The following is a 12145-nucleotide window of genomic DNA, read 5'->3' on the forward strand; positions in this document are numbered from 1 at the left end:
AATGGGTCTGCTTGTATTTCAGCATTACGTAAAAGAGCACGAGTACTGGCTTTTCAAATGACGAGGCAAAAGTCAGAGTTATAAAATGAATCTGTTCCAGTCTTTATTATACAGTACAGTACAGGTGTGGTTCGAATACTTACAATATGCTACTACTTTAAAATATCTTAGCACCGATTTATCAGGAAAATTTGGGAAAGGGTTAATAAAATGCAGTTAATTCATTACAACATGATTCTATTTGATCAAATCCTGATTAATTTAGCAGTATAACAGTACAAGTTACAGCCTCTATGCATTACAAATACTCTCCCTCACCAACCCTGATGCAACATCTGCTGATGTAACTGTAACGACCATTTACAAAACCACCAGACAGGTGGTTTGTTGCAATTTACAAATCGTTCAGTGGCAAATATGGGATAGGGAACATTTGGAAATGGTAGAAAGTGCAGGTCACATAGAGCCATGTTGATTCTACACAAAATGTATGTTTTTGAATTGCGTCAAATTGCTGTCATGTACCGAAGCTCTTAACTATAAGAGCTGCTCTGAAGGCACTGGTGGAGTAAAAGCTGAGACAAAAATAAGGAACAGGGTTAGCTTAGCATTTCTAAGTTAGCTATTTAGTCTACAGTTTTGAATGACTCATTTTGGGGTATTAATGCAAGCTAAATTCAAGCTAGCTGAATATCTAATCCTGCCAGAACCATGGACAAAATAAGTCATTTTTAATTAGTTTAATGTTGCAGACATATGCAACAGCTACAGTAACATGTCAGACTTCTGGATTGAAGGATCCACAATCATGCCAGGGTTTAAACTCTGTGCTTGTAGCTGCACCAATCAAAATGAACATTGCTTCCACATCTGAAAGTGAAGCCAGTGTGGAAGTGTCTTATACATGGATTCTTTGTCAGCGTATGGCTGCAAAAAGGTCCAGTTGTAAGGAAAGTCCATGAGAAAATGACCTTACTGCTCACTTCATGACCTCCTTTAAGATGTTGATAATGAGTGTGCAGTCTCAATCTCTAGTTTACAGCCTTCTGCACACATGACATATATATTGTAATTTGCATTATAGAAAGAAACCAAGATAAAGCAGAGCGTGCCTTGAGGAATCGCCTACCCTGTTACTGAGAAGACACTGCTATATTTCTAAAAGTGATACAAAGGCTTTGCAAACTTGGCATCACCATGGCTATAATCTACAGTTTGCATCTACAGGCCTGTGCTAGATGGTTCATCCAATCATCTGCCAGGTAGTTTTCAAGAACGTGCAAGTTTTCCCCACAAAGACCGGAAGCTTTGTCTAACACGTGCTCTCTCTGTGGCTAGCTACACTGGCTGCTTGCTAGCTTTCAAGGCTAGGAACGCCCCTCTGGCAGTGATACATTTTGCGAAGCTATATTTGATTGCTTGTGGAGTAAACATTTTTCTATTTGCAATATGACAATGATGTATTTCCATTTTCCAAAACTGACAGACTAACTTTAACTCAACTGTTTATGAAAACGGCCTCTAGAACAGCCTCAGAAATATTGGTCAAGCTGAAAACTCCTGTCAGCTTCACCACACAAACCTAAGTGCTGTCAAAGCTCTGTCTTCACTCTCTTCATAAATGATCTTGTGTTATGTTACCTGAGACAGCGATAATGACAAAGTATAATCAGCCATTAGATCATACTGTAAGATCTGTCAAGCTCACATTCAGATGCTTTTGTTCGTCTTTATTTGAAGGAGTTTCTTTGTTCTTTTAAAATGAACATTATTTTTAATTGGTTCTAGATAACCAAGGTGTCTGAGGTTGGGAGGAACTCTAATTGGTCCGTGAGGGACATAAGACAAAGGGATTGTTCAAACTGTTACCACAACAGTCCGATCATCAAGATGCAAGAGATCGGCTCTCCAGTTTCAGGTTTCAGGGTACAAATAAGAACAGTGTGTGTTTTAGAGTAGGCCAGAGCTACAGGCACTTAATAAGCATCACCGAGACAGAGAGGAAGTGACAGGTTTAGGGAAAGCGGAGTGAAATAGGCTGCTTTTCAAGAAAGGTGAACAAAGGCTGCAATTACACCACCTCCTCAAAGCTGTTTGCTGTTCAGGTCTATGTGTAGCTCAGAGAGAGTGACCGGAGCCGCTTCATTAAACATGAAAGCACAAATCTAACAGCGACACTGTTTGCTGTCTCATCTTCTGGAACAAATCATTACATGGCATATATTCATGGTCAAAAGAGCAAACTTAAATGAAGTCCTTACAAAAATACAAAAAAACCTAGATATCCACCCTTAAATGTCACATGCACAAATACAAACAAGACTTCTGGAATGAAATCCTTCAAATCTCACCAAAGCATGAAATGACATTGCAGAGATGCTAATTTGTGGGTTGTGACAAAGTGGTCATTCCTGCCGCCTTCAGTTTATTCCCAGAATAAAATCTTGTTTCCTACCTGTCTAAATGAACCAAACAAACTGCACTATTTTAAAGGCGCATTTCTCTAAAAGGCATTTTATTTTTCCGTTTGTTTTTGCATCCCTGTGTCACCAAAACCAAATGCGATATAACAACATACATGCTGCTGTGGATGAAATGCAAATGATTCGTCACTCGAACCGATTGAAGTTCCTCCGACACAAAACCCACTACTGCTGTTTGCATCTCACCGTCTGCCACCGTTTTCTCCCAATCAATGACCGGAAAAGTGACACTGAGTAATTACTGCGACTGTGTCAGTCACTGACTTAGTGAGCAGTGAATGACACGTGCTGCCTGATGCTAACTTGTGAAGGGTGGCTGATGCAGAACGGTGTGAGGCAAGCAGCGAAGCGCCTGACTGAGATGATTACTGATGAAATGATATAATATCGAATAGCAGGATCTTTACTCCTGATGTTCGGGCCGTGCCATCCATGTTATCTTCCTATATATTTACAGGAAGCATGCAAGTGAGGGAAAAAAACTAGCTGCCCTCTTTATCCCATAATAGATCAGAAAGAAACTCCCACGTTCCTTAATCCCCATCCATCCCGAGCGTCGTACCAAAATCAAAACATAGAATCTGACCGGCAGCACCTGTGGCTTCAGCCGTCTGTACTGAGGTTAACAAAAAAAAAAAAGTTCTTGATTCTTGATTAAGTTCATAAATACAGCTGGTCTCCCAACTCTGCTTGGCTCTTCTTCTTTAAGTCCCCTTCACATTTTTGTTGTGGGGCCGTTGTGCCAGGCTGGCATAGTAGGCACACTGGGTTGGGTCGCACTGGCCAGCAGGGCCCGGAGGTCCAGGCTGACCGTGGGGGCCGGGGTTTCCTGGCTCTCCTTGGGCTCCGGCTTGTCCTGGGCTTCCGTCTTTGCCGTAACCAGGCATACCTGCTGGGCCTGGAATCGGAAGTAGAGCATTAAGGAAACTTATTAGAACTGGACCAGCTCTTCTAAGAGTCAGAGTATGTAAAATCCTTACCTATGGGTCCAGCAGGACCTGGCTCTCCTCTTTCACCAATCCCGGGGTCTCCCTTCTCTCCCGTTGCTCCTTTCTCACCTGACACATACACAGGAACAGAAACAGAATGAACAACGTTTATCAGTTTTAAGGCGAGGATGTGGTTCTCTCCTGCATTAAGCAGCTCAATTCATCACAGATTCTCATACATTTACATATTTTTTCAGTTTCAGCCGTTAGATGTCTAAACCAGCGTGAAATATGGTCAGAGGCTGCTGCTGTGTGAAGTAGGTAGGGTGCTGCAGTGAACATCATGTCCTCATTATGCCTGCATCATCAAAGGGGTGAAAATGAAGCAAATCAAAGAGGAGGGGACTCCTGTCAGAATAAACCACTAAAACTCTTCAAGTTACGACTGGAAACATTTAAGGACGACAAACTAGAACAGACATTTATCACAGTTTCCAGACATTGCACAGACTAAATAACTTCATTAAACAAGATCATAAACACCTCCAACCGGTGGCACCAGATGGCCCGCCCCTCCCTGAGCCTGGTTCTGCTGGAGGTTTTTTCCTGTTTAAAGGGAGTTTTTCCTTCCCACTGTCGCCAAAGTGCTTGCTCAGTGGGGTCATATTCTGACTCTGATTCTGACATGATTGAGGGGTTTCTCTCTGCACCTTGAGACGACTGTTGTTGTGATTTGGTGCTGTATAAATAAAATTGAATTGAATTGTTTTCCAAAAGAGAATATAAATTTTTAATTTGTGTGACCACGGCTTTCTGCCTAGTCACATATAGTCAAAGTCTAAACCTGTGTTTGAATTCTCTTCTGATATTTCTTCTTCGCTCTCAGACTGAAATCCCACCAGAGCTGTCTTACGCACATTTACCTTTAGTTTAATGAAACATGCATTTTGCCAACTTTCTTTCCTGGCTTCAAATAAGCTGAACTTTATTAATACAGTAGCTCTTCTCCAGTCTTACTGTCCAAAACATTTAAGGCCCTCACAGATTCATATAGTGCTTTCAAAACTAAACTACTCCAGCTCTTTTCCTCCTACACTCTCACCACTGCTTTGTCTGCAGCAGCTGTGTTACGTTCAAGTCTGTAATGTGTATTTAACTCTTTTTCCACCTAATATTACAGGTTTATCTTACTTTGTAAACATCAGCTACTCTGTTTCCAGCACACTTTCCATATTCATGATTGGTCAGATGATTTTGCTGCTGCGTTACAAGTTGATCACCAGTTTCGTGCGACCTTTTTCCTGATTGTAATTGTGAATTAGCTAACGGAACGATACGCTGGGCATGCTGAACTCGCTTCATCGTACAGGACTCTGCTCCCAGGTTTAAATTTATGGATATGTTGGTTTGACAACTAAACCAAAAGCTGCTTTGAAGAACGAAAAAAGCTGATCAGCTCCCACAGGATCAAACAGCATACTGACTCTATATTACAGCCAGTCTGCTAGTTTATGACAGTACTGCATCGGCTATGGAATGACTTCAATGACCTCAGTAGATAAAAAAAAAAATCCACTCGGGCTTGTATACCATTAATTTTAAACAGGATGCACGCAGTGATTCAGGCATTTAGCGTCTACAAACCCGTCAGTTTCTTTCTTTTTTCTCTTTCTCAGGAGACATTTTGACATGGCACAGCAGGGTGAACGCAGGCAGAATTGATCGGATTAACTATGTCCTGTTTACGCCGTCACAGGCAGGAAAGAAGGCCACTATGAAGGCCACAGGGACACTAGCTCGTGTAAAAGGAGCAGGGTCAGAATTCGTGTTACACCTGTGGTTACCTGATAATGTCATGTTGAAACAGCTGCTGTGAAGACGGCATGCACAACTTTTGTCTCAGGGAGCCCTAAGATGAAAGTTTACAGGAGCAGCTGGTGTGAGGCGCACAAACGCAGACAGGACGAAGTCTCAACTCAACCACCACTGTTGCACTCTCTCTCAGTCTCTGACATGAAATCTCTCTGGACCTCATCAGTGACTTAACAAGCACAAAAAAGGATTTTTTTAAAAAAAAATCCCACACTACATAATCCATCCATTTCTCACTTTAAGTTTTTATTTCATTCCCATTTGTTCTGTTATCTTCCCGTAGTTTAGCCCCATGCAGGAGTTTGACTTCTTTCTCCTCTGACACACTGAAAGAAGCTCTACAGAGAAGAATGTAGAAACAGTGTAACAGTCACAACTGTGTCTCTTTAAGACAACCCAAGTTAATGTTTAGTGATGTCACTAGTATGTGTCACTGCCCTCTGTACGGTGTGGGAGAAACATGCTTGCACATGGACGTATAGACTGAGATGGAGCTCATATCTTTACCTCCCTAACTCAAAGTAACATTACGGGTTGTATGAACACTGCTCGCTTTGTGTATGACAAGACTGCAGCCGTTCAACCGGGCCTTGTAAGGTTGGTGAAGAGTGTGTTTATTAAAGGACAAGCACTGTGGAATTCCTAGTACCAGTGTCATCGGGAGTTTTTGACTGCAGCCTCCTCTCAACCACTAAATACAACCCACGTTACAGCAGGTCTAACTCTGTGTACCTCAAAAGAATTATTATCTGACATTCTAAATATCTAGATATTACTAATAACTGTTTTAAACTATATATCTCCACCTCCTCTTCTTCATCTACCTCACCAGCTGGCTAAACACCTGCCAGGATACAACAGAATAGAATAGAAATATCCTTTATTGTCCCTCATTGGAGACAAAAACTGTTCAGTTATTAAGTTTTTAAAAATGATTAAAAACAGAAAATAGAAAAAATGTGCAAATAACAGCAGTGATATAAACAACTAGAATATAAACATCGTATTGCTTTTGTTGGGAGCAGTGATGGTTAAAAAGTCTAACAGCGGCTGGGAGGAAGGACCTGCAGCAATGCTCCTTTGTGCACCCATGATGCAGCACCAGTTCTCCAACAGCTTCATGCATGGGGCAGGAGACAATGTCCGAGACTGATGCTAATCTGGTTATAAGCTAACATTACGCCAGCTAACTCACACTTTTACACCATATGAGAGTTTATTCACCAAGCGTCTGTCAACTGTAGATCCACTTCAAAGAAAGCGTCAGTAACTCGTGCTAGCAGCAGCAAAAACAGCAAGAGCTCCCCTCAGCATCATGTCATCGGACAGAAGTGAGCTTCACCGACTCATCGACTCATATTTCACAAGGTTTGACAGACTCGTCCAAGGTAAATAGTTGTGGAAACTCCAAACCTGGGATTGAGACGTAAACAGCGATCTCACAGCCTACGCTCACGCGATAAACTCCAGTGTTTGAGTTCGTTTGGGGATAAAAATGTAAAATATCACAAAATATTGGCCACATTTTTGTATTCCTGATTTGTTGTTTTGATATGATTAAAATGTGTTAAAATATAGTATGCACAAAAATGTTTTATGCACAAACTGTAATAGAAACTGAGAGGAAACGCAAGATGGCCAGCCACTATGCGGCACAGCAGGTGTTAACAAAATTTACACTGTGCACTCACAACTGGAAGCTCCGTCCATCTTTTATATAAAGTCGCTGGTTGATACACATTTTGTGTGTGGTCTGATAAGTCAGGCAGGAAATACTAAAACATGCTAGTGTCGTCATTTAGAGTAATTTAGTCAGGGATGTGTTTGGAATGCTAAAATGCTAATTTTAATGCTAATTCAGTATTATAGAAGCGCTTTATTTAGAAATTTAAAAGTATGCCTGTCGCTAACTTTAAACACGTTATGGAATTCATCACAATGTTGAGAACCGCAATACTTTTGGGTTTATTTTGGGTGTTTGTTTTGGAAACAACTAAACAACAATGATCCGATGATCATAAGCAAACCAATAGCAGCAAACCAAACCAAAAAACATTTCTCTGAATCTTGTCCTACCCTTAGGGCCCATGGGTCCCCTGGGTCCTTCTCCTCCATTCTGTCCGGGCATCCCAGGTTCTCCAGGGGGCCCAGGGCGTCCAGAGCTGCCATCTTTACCCGGAGGGCCCGGAGGTCCGGGGCGGCCCGCTGTGCTTTTCACATGTGCTGGCTGCATCTGAGCCATGAGATAAGCTAATTTGGCTGGAAGCAGAAAGAAAAGTTAGCGTAATATATCTAACAAGGTTATTCTCATTGAACCCAAATGAACAAATATCTCAAAGGGTACCAGAAGAACGCCTCACCATCCAGCTGTTTTGCCAGCTCCTCCTGGATGAGCCGCCTCATCTGTTCCAGTGACACTGACTCTCCCTGGAGAAGCAGAGATGCTAATGAAAAATTCTCATCTGATGGTGCTGTGCATACTGCTGTAGGGCCGATATTGTTTCAGAGTCTATTTCAGCTGGGTTTATGACTCACCCTGGGCCCTGGAAGGCCAGGGTTTCCTGAAGGTCCTTGTGGCCCTGGGGCTCCGATTTCTCCTTGTGGTCCTGACATGCCCATCATCCCCGTGTGGCCCTTCCTGCCAGGGGGACCAGGGTTTCCCGGCATACCTGGCTCTCCTGACTGCCCTTTATCTCCCTTTGTACCTGGATCTCCCTGGAACAGATGTCACTATGTTTGTAAATGTTTAGCCTCGAAGAACATGATCCCAAAGTAACCAGCAAGGCAGCTGGGCAAAAGTTAGTGTTTTTTAAGATGGTTGACATTATATATGAAGTGTGCATATTTAAAAAAACAAAAATACCCAAAACTAATTCAGATTTGTCTGATCTCTTCGTTAAGATCACTTCCTCACACAATCAGTGCTGTTTTTAGTGTAGCTGTTACTTTTAGATTCTGACCACTCACTTCACTGAGAACGATCTTCTGTTACAAACTGAATCAATTTTTGTGTCCAAGGCACATCAAAAGCAAGACAAAATAATAAAACACACTTCTATTCATATCTGCACATAAGAGCTCAAATGCCATTTCACACGTTATTGGTGGTTTTGATCTAACAGCATGTAGACCTACGTATCATGACACCTGCATTTTTTTAATAAAATAGTGCAGACACCACGCCTCCATCCTCTTATCGCACACTTTAACACACTCCAATGTTCTTGCTGTCTGTGTCAGATTTGTTTTAAAGTGTGGCACCATGTTAGCATCAGTGACAGCTGAGAGATGCTAATGCGCCCACATAGAGCCCATAGCAAATTTGCCCTTACAGAGCCCTGTATGGCTTTTCTATGGGCAACCTCACTGTAGACTGCCCATAGAAAACTGTGGTGGAGTAAAATGTTGGCAGGGTCTGTATGGGTTAGCCAACAGGTAAGCCAATAGGGCTGTTTATCAGCAAGCCGACAATGTGGACATAAAAAGGCAAAAATGCTATGGTCCACGTGTGGGCAGTGTGGGTTTGCCCTGCATTTACAGCCCCACAGTTCATACACACCCACACACTGGGCCCACACAGGCATGTTTTCTATGCGATTATAGTGTGCTCAGCAGAATAAAGTCATTAGTTTCCCCCTTATTTCTTTATTTTAAGTTTCTTTAAAGGATTTTGGGGGGAAATGTATAAATTCATTTCTAGCATTTTTGTCTAGTTGACTCAAAATCCTGTGGCACATCAGTAATTGTCACACGCTGCTATAATGTGTAAGTGTGTATGTCGAAAGTGGTCAGCAAAATTGATTTGGTTTACACTCCTAGCGCTGCTCACCTTCTCTCCTTTGATACCGCGATCACCAGCTCTGCCCGGCACACCCTACAAAATACCACAGACAAGTAAATGTTAGTGTGGATATAAAGATGATACGTCATCAGTTCTCTTTTGGAAAGTCTTACCTGTTTTCCTTCTGGGCCAATTGGACCGGGCGGACCCTGGAAATCAAAATAAAAGCTATTATTACCCACAGCTGCTCGTATTTGCGAGCTGCGATTAATCTTTACATCAAAACATGAATATATAAATAAATAATCTTGCAGTCACCGTGGGGCCTTTAGGTCCACTGAAGCCTGGTAATCCTGGATTGCCCGGCTCGCCCTTGTCTCCCCTGAGACCCTGTAGGACAGCAGAGACATGTTTGTCACATGGCACACTGTAGATGAGCAGGGTTGCATCATTACTGCAGATTTAGCTGCATTTCCTGCTCAGCATGCAGCAGAGCTCTGGATGAAATTTTCATAAATATTGTGGCTTGAAAACATTAAAATTCATATTTTCTAACCAGCGCGTGGGCTCAAAGACAAGCTGGTTAAAGCATCCACAGAGTGGAGAAACGTATTAATGCCCATTTTATCTACACTTTCTTTAAAAAAATGCTGTATTTTAAATCTTTGATGTGCTTCTCTATCACCTCTGCTCCTCTCCACTCACTGCACCCCTTCCTTTTCTTTGCGTGGTAAATCTGACATCTGATACCATTTTGGTCGATATCTGACCCTTCCTCTGAACATCTCCTTCGCCATCCACTGAAATCACTCTCCATCTCCCTCTGTAACCTTTCTGCATTCTGGTTGCTGCCCTCTTCCCTCCCCCGGGCTGCTCCTGTTGATCTGCTTCCTCTGCTGACTGATATCATCGACTCCTCTGATAACTTCCTGCATATCGTCTGCCCTCCAGTTAGCAACATTTAGTCCACCTCCAAAGATACCATCCTTCAGCCCACAGGTTGGTGCACAGGTCCTGCTATTCCTTCCCACAGCTTATTAACATTCTCGTTGCACATAATACCGACACATAAGCTGATTTGATTTCAGCACGAATCACTAAACAAACGCTCTGCATATTTCAGCCTTTTCCTCAATACTCTGACGTTACTAACTCTACGTTTAGCTGTGGCATTTCCAATAATGTGACACTGCTTTACAATAAACAGTTTGCTTCAGGATTTATTTACCCTCAAATAAAGGTTTATTTATCATACTAATGATACGGCATTTAAAAATGTCACTGCTGCGAGGTGTTTTATATCAACCATGATGATTTACTATTACACCTGATATTAAGGAGTAATTTAACACCAGCGTTTCACCTCTGACCACGCTCAGCATGCTCTCTCCTGTTTGGGCTCTCAGGTCCTACTAAGTGTATTTAAAACCCACGTATAAAAAAGGGCAGAGTACTTCTATGTGAAATATGACTTACAAAGCTGCCTTAGAGTTAGAGGAATGGTCTCTCTGACTGATGCTGATGGTTGTCCATTGGGCTTCACTTCAGCTAATTTGACTCAAGGAACTCTGAAACATCTTTGTGTAGTTGGTGCCTTTTGAGGAACTCATTGTGTTTTGCACAGACTATTAGTGGCTCTGTGTGTCTGCAGCCTATAAGGTTCAGAGGTTCAGTGCACAGAGGTTAACAGAGGTTATCGGCTAACACTAGCTTGCTAGTGTTTGTGCATAACTTTGGTGGCTGGGTTTTGCTTTTGGGAACACATTGCACATTGAACCTCTACGTAATCACTTTCAGTCACAAGGAGTTTGAATAGGTTTGGCACACGGAGGTTTGCTCTGACTCGGATTGACTGCAATCACTCACAGACAGATTAGTGAAGATTTACTAACAATAATGGTCACAGCAACTAACTGAGTTGTTGCAGACTGGTCGCCATCTTCTAAGTAACCACATCAAAGGTGACTTGCACACTGTTGCATTAACTTTGGTTGTAGTGCAGTCTCCAACATCTGCTCTTCCTAGTGTTACTGTAGCAACAAGGACACCCATATGGAAAAGATATATATAAATCTTATAAAGTTTTTATCTGTCTTGTATGAAACTTGTATGAAAAGCATACAAGAGTGAAAACACATATAAGATCCCTTGAAAAATTATATAATGAAACTTGTATGTTTTGTATACTTACTAAAAAACTATATGAAAGTAATGAGAAAGTGGCCACTTTCATGAGTAAATCATATATGTTTTTACTATTTCTTTTCCATAAGGGCAGATGCTGGGACCAATTCTACATACAAGGCTTCTCTTACAAAGCAAGAAGTATTGTTCATATTATGGCAATAAAACCATCACCAAGAAACTAATGGGGGACATCATGATGGCTACATCTATCTCCAGTAACACTGTGAGGAATCTTGGGGTCATTTTTGCCAGGATATGTCCTTCGATGCACATATCAAACAAATATGCAGGACTGCTTTCTTCCATTCGTGCAACGTCTCTAAAATTAGAAACATCCTGTCTGAGTGATGCTAGAAAACTAGTTCATGTATTCATTACTTCTAAGATGGAATATTGTAATTCATTATTATCAGCTCACCCTAAGAGCTCTCTGAAAAGCCTTCAGTTGATGCAAAATGCTGCAGCGAGAGTACTGACAGGGACTAGAAAGAGAGAGCATGTTTCTCTCATACTGGCTTCTCTTCTTTGGCTCCCTGATAAATTAAAATTAAAAATTTCTCCTCACTTACAAGGCCCTGAATAATCAGGCTCCATCTTATCTTTAAGACCACATGGTGCCATATCACCCTAATAGAGCACTTCGCTCTCAGACTCCTGCGTTACTTCTGATTCCTAGATAATTTAAGAGCAGAATGGGATGGAGAGCCTTCAGCTTTCAGACCCTTCTTCCGTGAAACCAGCTCCCAAACTGGGAGCACGTTCCAGAGAGGACAGGCCTGAAAGCTGAAGGGTCTCCCTTTCACAGAACCAGCTCCAAATTGTCACTACTGAGCACTTAGCTGCACAATCTCATACACACACACACACACACACACACACACACACACATACAC

The 12145-nt window shown here is 41.9% G+C and overlaps 1 protein-coding gene across 4 annotated transcripts in view; it reads right to left on the reverse strand.

The window, feature by feature from the left end:
* Window positions 1–95: 95 nt before the first annotated feature.
* Window positions 96–12145, reverse strand: part of col22a1 (collagen, type XXII, alpha 1) — a 66881-nt gene continuing 54831 nt past the window's right edge. For all 4 annotated transcript variants that reach the window (XM_084919417.1, XM_084919416.1, XM_084919418.1 and 1 more), the window contains 8 exons: window positions 9384–9455; window positions 9239–9274; window positions 9114–9158; window positions 7820–7999; window positions 7645–7711; window positions 7361–7543; window positions 3464–3541; window positions 96–3381 (listed from right to left, as the gene is read on the reverse strand). In XM_084919417.1, the coding sequence (XP_084775543.1) occupies window positions 3188–3381; window positions 3464–3541; window positions 7361–7543; window positions 7645–7711; window positions 7820–7999; window positions 9114–9158; window positions 9239–9274; window positions 9384–9455 (855 nt within the window). In that variant the 3' untranslated portion in view covers window positions 96–3187. The remainder of the gene's footprint in view (window positions 3382–3463; window positions 3542–7360; window positions 7544–7644; window positions 7712–7819; window positions 8000–9113; window positions 9159–9238; window positions 9275–9383; window positions 9456–12145) is intronic.

This window comes from Perissodus microlepis, chromosome 22 (genome assembly GCF_051167445.1).
Source record: "Perissodus microlepis isolate ML-2025 ecotype Zambia chromosome 22, ASM5116744v1, whole genome shotgun sequence".
Lineage (NCBI taxonomy): Eukaryota > Metazoa > Chordata > Actinopteri > Cichliformes > Cichlidae > Perissodus > Perissodus microlepis.